General features: G+C 46.6%; 1 protein-coding gene across 2 annotated transcripts in view; it reads right to left on the bottom strand.

Moving 5' to 3' along the window:
- LOC135234778 (6-phosphofructo-2-kinase/fructose-2,6-bisphosphatase-like) overlaps positions 1-6,027 on the bottom strand; it is a 13,634-nt gene extending 7,607 nt beyond the window's left edge. For both annotated transcript variants that reach the window (XR_010324200.1, XM_064299689.1), the window contains exons 1-5: positions 5,867-6,027; positions 5,558-5,624; positions 4,840-4,914; positions 4,626-4,682; positions 3,845-3,966 (exon numbers count right to left, since the gene is read on the bottom strand). Coding sequence is in view for 1 of the 2 variants with exons in the window: in XM_064299689.1 (XP_064155759.1) it covers positions 3,845-3,966; positions 4,626-4,682; positions 4,840-4,914; positions 5,558-5,624; positions 5,867-6,012 (467 nt within the window). In the remaining variant the exon portion in view is untranslated. The remainder of the gene's footprint in view (positions 1-3,844; positions 3,967-4,625; positions 4,683-4,839; positions 4,915-5,557; positions 5,625-5,866) is intronic.
- Between the last annotated feature and the right edge of the window lie 780 nt (positions 6,028-6,807).

Below are 6,807 nucleotides of genomic sequence, written 5' to 3'. Positions count from 1 at the left end.
AGTTTAACTGTCTCATGACCTTGCTGTATTTTTAATACAAACAGTAGACAAGCCCAAGTAAGAGGAAAAACAAACTCAAACAGGCTGGTGACCCTAACAAGCTTAAAATGTAAAAAGGTGAAAACGGACTTATGAAACACACCTATTCCTCCAAACGTACAGTATGTTCTACCCCACCCTACTCGCACAGTCTGTCAGTCAGGCTAATGCCTAGTGAAAAGGCTCATTCACAGTCCTGAGCTCGCTCAGTGTTTGTCTTGGTTGTGCACTTAATCTCTCCTTTAGCCACGTTAGCCTGTTGTGCCAACGGGTTTAGACCTGGTGGAAGTGAGGAAGCATTATGCTCCAGAGGAATCAAATTAACGTCGAAAAATGAAAAGTGACTCTTCAGGACCAGCGCTTGTCTTGAGTAACCATGTAAACCAGAGGTGGGCAATGAGGGTTGTATCAGTTTCTGGTTGTTATGCCAACTTCTAGTCGTAATTACTTAATTAGCCCTAACATTTACACCAACTGGCATTTTAGCTGCATTTCTGGATAAGTGCATGGATGGCAGCCAAAGACTGTTCATGTCTCTGTATGAAATGTTTTACTGTGATACAATCAACAAGTGAGCCAGTGTGTAAACAGCCAATTAGCTCATTTAGCCTCGGTAATTGGTTGAAACAAAAACCTACATACACAGTGGCCTTCTGGGACCAGAATGGCCCAGTCCCTGGTGTAAACACTGTTGTGAGAAAGAAGCATTTATTACATGTTCTGACATGTAAAAAGAAAATGGAGATAGCTAACTAGCAAATGTATGTAACAAACAAGCTGGTCTGTAATTTCTAAAAGTAAACCAAAGCTGGCCAGCATTCTAAATGAATGTACAGTGAGATCCATAATGTTCGGGACATTATTTTTCTTGATTTGGCTCTGTACTCCACAATTTTAGATTCATAATCAAATTCAGTTGCTTCCTTAGTGCAGGTATAAAAGAGCTTTCAGTATCTAGTCCTGATTCTAAGCTTTTAAATGCCGTTGTAGTGTTATTGGCATTGGTCAACATAAGGATCACAGTTGAGCCAATGAAAGTCAAGGAAGCTCAGAAATAAGAAAATAACAGTCAGAGACATAAGCTAAACCTCAGACTTACCAAAATCAACATCAAGAGCTCAGTAATCGTAAAGAAAAGACCTCTTACATTACATTACATTTATTTATTTGGGGCGACATAGCTCAGGAGGTAAGACCGATTGTCTGGCAGTCGGAGGGTTGCCGGTTCAAACCCCGCCCTGGGCGTGTCGAAGTGTCCTTGAGCAAGACACCTAACCACTAACTGCTCTGGCGAATGAGAGGCATCAATTGTAAAGCGCTTTGGATAAAAGCGCTATATAAATGCAGTCCATTTACCATTTGGCAGACGCTTTTATCCAAAGCGACGTACAAAAAGTGCATTTCATGGTCATAGACAACTGCTAAACACAGGTTCAGTAAGGTACAATACTTATTTTGTACAGCTATTTCTAGCCAAGAACACAGTTTAGTTCACACAGTGAACACTATTCAGACCTAACCTCTGCAAAGCCAACTAGGCAGAAGAATAAGATACAGTATTATGACAAATACAAATTACCAAAAAGAGCTGGGATGGGGCAACATGTAACAAGTGTCATGAAAAAGAGGGGGGGGGGAAGAGACTTAGAGTGAAATATACAGCGTGGTGGTGGTTAGTCTAGGTATAGTCTGAAGAGATTAGTCTTCAGGCCACGGCGGAAGATGGGTAGTGAGGGAGAGGTTCGGAGAGGGACGGGGAGTTTGTTCCACCACTGGGGAGCTAGGGTGGAGAAGCTCTGTGATCCCTTTGGGCGGGTGGGAGGGGTTACAAGGCGCCCTGCTGCCGCAGAGCGGAATGGTCGAGCAGGCACATAGAATCGAGTCATGTCCTGCAAGTAGATGGGGGCTGTCCTGTTGGCAGCAGTGTAGGCAAGGGTCAGGGCTTTGAACCTCTTCAGTACATAACCAAATAATTCTCACCATAATGAAGAAAACCCCCCCAAACACCTGTCTAGCAGATCAGAAACACGTTCTACTGTCCACAGAAGACTTCTGGAACAGAAATACAGAGGCTGCACTGCAAGATGCAAACCACTAGTTAGCTGCAAAAACAGAATGACCACACTACATGACCAGGCTACAGTTTTGCTAAGAAGCACCTAAAAGAGCCTGCAGTGTTCTGTAAAAAGGTCTTGTGGACAGACGAGACCAAGATTCACTTGTATCAGAGTGATGGCAAGAGCAAAGAGTGGAAGCCAAAAGGAACTGCTCAAGACTCAAAGCACCCCCCTTCATCTCTGGGGGTGTTATGGCTAGGGCATATACAGCTGCCACAGATACTGGCTGACTGATTTAACTGCTGATAGCAGCAGCAGAATCAACTGCGATGAGTATAGAAGCATCTCATCTACTCAAGCAAAATCCTCCAAACTCATTGGATGGCGCTTCATCCTACAGCAAGACGATGATCCCAAGCATACAGCTAAAGCAACAAAGGCATTTTTCAAAGCCAAAAACCGGAAAATTATTGACTGGCCAAGTCATTCACCAACTGATTCCAACTGAACATGCTACCGCAGAGAAAACTGATGGCTGCAGTACAGGCCTGGTAGAGCACCACCAGAGAAGATACTCAGCACCTGAATGATGGCTATGGGTCACAGACTTCAAGCAGCCATTGCATGCAAAGGATAAGTGACAACGTGCTAAACATGACTAATTTACAGGGCCGGCCCGTGGTATAAACGGTCTATGTGGTTGTTTAGGGCCACAACCGCTAGGGGGGGCCACACGATCCAATGTTCATCTAAGGTAAATAACGTTATTTTCGCAATTACGTTCATCCCCTATCGCGGAACTAGCGGTATAAATTGTAAACGGAATGGCAACCGAACATTTCGTAACAGTGTAATGTAAGAATGGTAAATGGTAAATGGACTGCACTTATATAGCGCTTTTATCCAAAGCGCTTTACAATTGATGCCTCTCATTCGCCAGAGCAGTTAGGGGTTAGGGGTTAGGTGTCTTGCTCAAGGACACTTCGACACGCCCAGGGTGGGGTTTGAACCGGCAACCCTCCGACTGCCAGACAATCGGTCTTACCTCCTGAGCTATGTCGCCCCCGGAGGGATTTTACCAAGTGAACAACGCCCCCCTCCCCTTGGTCGACAGAATCCAACACCCCCATGCCCCCCCGCTCGGACATATTTGCTTAGGGCCACCAAAAGCCTAGGGCCGGTCCTGCTAATTTAATTTACATAACGTGAATATGTCTCATTATGGCGCCCTGAAATGGAGGGACTATGTATAGAAAGTGAAACAAAGGGTATAAAAATACCACTAAATAAAACCTGGGGGTGTGCATTTTAACCACATGAGATATGTTTGATTACAAATCTAAAATTGTGGAGTACAGAGCCAAAAAAAAAAAAAGGCCCAAAACATAATGTAGCTCACGGTATATATTGTAATACAGGTATTATAAATCTGTGATAAAAGCATGCTGGGGATGTAATGGACCCCCCTGGTACATGTGTGGTGTGGTGTGTACCATCACACCCCCGCCACAGACACAGATTTAAGAACCACGCTTTTCTGTATTATTCTCTACGGTTATATGAATACAAGCAATGGCTGCATCTCTGCATGTCCTGAGTCCTCCCTGAGTAATGTGTCTCCAGAGGGGGGGGAGGGGGGTTTGGGGGGGGCGGAACTGGGGACGGCCACACCCTGCTGCGCCCGCAGAAGTCTCGAGGTGCGCGACACTGAAAGCCCCCACCCCCCCGTTCGTCTGCCAGGGAGTCACCTGTCGGTGTCGTCATCCAGGGGCACGTAGGTGAGCTTGTAGCACTCGATGCGCTTCAGGAAGTCCACCATCGCCTCCTCTTTGTCGCAGTCCTTGTAGTCCGGGCTGCTCAGCTTCACTTGCTGCGAAACACAACACCACGCGAAGCTTCTCAGTGATTGGCTTGTGTGTATCCATGGAAACTGGTTTCAGCACCCTGCGGTGACAGAGGCTGCTCGTGCCTCCCCGGGGGACGGGGGGGCGAGGGGGGGACGATGGAGCAGTCATGTTATGCAGTGTTATATCTCCAGGGAGATGAAGGTCTAACACTGTTCAGTTCAGGCTAAGACTCAAAGCCCTACTTCTCCTTGAAAGGCTGTACATGAGGATATCCGAGGATTTATTTCCAACAAGACTGGGAAAGATAAGTTGGCAATAATAATAACAATAACAGTAGTAATAATAATAATGATCATTATAATATTATTTTTATATAACAGCTTTCTCTCACACAAAGCACTTCACAACAACTGAACTTGCAAAAAGAAAGATAAGAATAAAAGAACAAATAGATGTTAAACACACAACAGCTTAAAAATATATAATATAATGAAAAGAGCACTCAGTCAGTACAATCAGTAAAATAGAAACAAAAATAATGGAAAGGTGTAAAATCATTCTAAAAACACATCACTGGACAGAAATTAGGGGGGTAGTGATGTGCCAGATTAAAAATATGTGTTTTCAAGGCCGATTTAAACCTGGTTGATGAAAAAATTTGGAGAGAGATTCATTCCATTACCATGATGTTTGCTTCGATGATGTCCAGATCGTCACAGACGGACTCCACGAAAAAAACCTAGCGCACGGGAGACAGGTTTAAACCTCAGAGGGTACATCACCGGAGGAAGAGATCCTTCTGTTCACAGCTCAGCGGCGCTAGGATATCATTTCTGTTCAGCGCACTGCAGAGTGAAGCTCACCCGCAACGAGCCACTGATTGGCTAACGGCTCACCTTGTAGCCATTAGCCTTGGCAAAACTCAGGATGTCCTCTCTGCGATCCCGGGTGGTATTGGTGGCGTCAAATACCTGGGGAGGGGGGATATCAGAGCTGATCAATATGACCAATCAGTGGCTCACTGTTGATGATGACAAGCATACATGCAAGACATTTAACCATACTCATACACACACACACACGCGTGCGCGCGCGCACATACATTTACTCTCTTCATTTTTAACCGAAAATTATTTTTAGTATTGTTTAGTTTTTTCCCATAATGATTTTCTGTATAACCTAACATCTTTTTTTTTTATCCTCTGCACTGTGTGTCTTATCCTGATTTCCTTGTGACCTTGGGTATCCTGAAAGGTGCTTTATAAATAAAATGTATTATCAATATTATTATTATTATTATTGCTCATCTCTAAATTGCCCATAGGTATGAGTGCTTGAGTGAATGGTGTGTGTGTCCTGTGATAGATTGGCTTCCTGTCCAGGGTGTATTCCTGCCTCTTGCCCAATTGCACGCTGGGATAGACTCCAGCACCCCCGCGACCCTGCTCAGTGGGTATAGATAATGGATGGATGGATGGATGGACGGATGGATGGATGGATGAACTGGATGGATGGATGGATGGATGGACGGATGGATGGATGGATGGACGGACTGAATGAATGGATGGATGGATGGATGGGTGGATGGATTATTATTGTTGTTGCTGAACTCACCGCCACTTGGCCCTGCTCTTGAGTGAAGTAGGCGCAGATGTCCTTCAGCGCAGTCACAGCACAGGCACTGAACACACAAGGGCGCAGGTAGACTGTGAACGCTGCTACTGAACATCACAGCCAATTAACGCCACTCAACGCGCCGACGTAACCAAACACCACTGCCAAAAGTATAAATTCAACTTTATGACTTAAAACTACAACTGAACATCAAGACTGAACACACTCAGAAACCTGAAGGCAGAACGCAGAACATTAGCGCTGAACATCAGCACCGTCACGCGGCTTGGCACTTCCTGTTCCTCTTACTTGCGAATCTTCATGGCTTCCTCGTTGTCAGAACGGAAGAACTCGAAGGTCTTATAGGTCTGGACAGCTTCCCTGCGATACTGACCCAGGTTAAACACTGACAGGGAGAGAGGGACGAAAAGGAGAGAGAGAAAAGAAATGAGCATGCGAGAGTGAGAGGAAACTCATTCTCAATTAACGCAATGTGTAATACATGCTTCTGATATGAGCAAGTGACCTAACATCACACCCTCAGGAATCGACTGATGACACATCTTTCTGAGGAAGGCCCTGTATCAATCAGGCACTGTAGTGAGCAGCATCTGGCTGGCATGCACAGTTGGGAGAGATAGGGGCAGCATGAACAGTGTGTGAGTGAGGCAGAGATCAGAGTGTGGGCGGAGCATGCACAGTGTGTGGGTGGGGCAGAGTTTCAGAGAGTGGGTGGAGCAGCGCAGTGTGTGGGTGGGCAGAGATCAGAGGTGGGCGGAGCAGCCAGTGTGTGGGTGGGGCAGAGATCAGAGAGTGGGTGGAGCATGCACAGTGTGTGGGTGGGGCAGAGATCAGAGAGTGGGCGGAGCACGCGCAGTGTGTGGGTGGGGCAGAGATCAGAGAGTGGGCGGAGCATGCGCAGTGTGTGGGTGGGGCAGAGTTCAGAGAGTGGGTGGAGCATGCGCAGTGTGTGAGTGAGGCAGAGATCAGAGTGTGGGCGGAGCAAGCGCAGTGTGTGGGTGGGGCAGAGATCAGAGAGTGGGCGGAGCAAGCGCAGTGTGTGGGTGGGGCAGAGATCAGAGATGGGGTGTCAGTGGCACCGCCAATTGTGTAGCGTGAGGAGAGATGTAGGTTCCGGGCGGCAGCCCCCATGATAGAGTGGGCGAGTCAGAACTGGGCCGGAGCTGACACACCTGGTGCGCACACACGAACACATCACACAACGCGTACACTACAGATGTACGTACCCC

The sequence above is a fragment of the Anguilla rostrata genome, chromosome 11 (assembly GCF_018555375.3).
Source record: "Anguilla rostrata isolate EN2019 chromosome 11, ASM1855537v3, whole genome shotgun sequence".
Lineage (NCBI taxonomy): Eukaryota > Metazoa > Chordata > Actinopteri > Anguilliformes > Anguillidae > Anguilla > Anguilla rostrata.
Note: the sequence above shows the minus strand (reverse complement) of the source record. Positions and strands in the feature narration are given on the sequence as shown.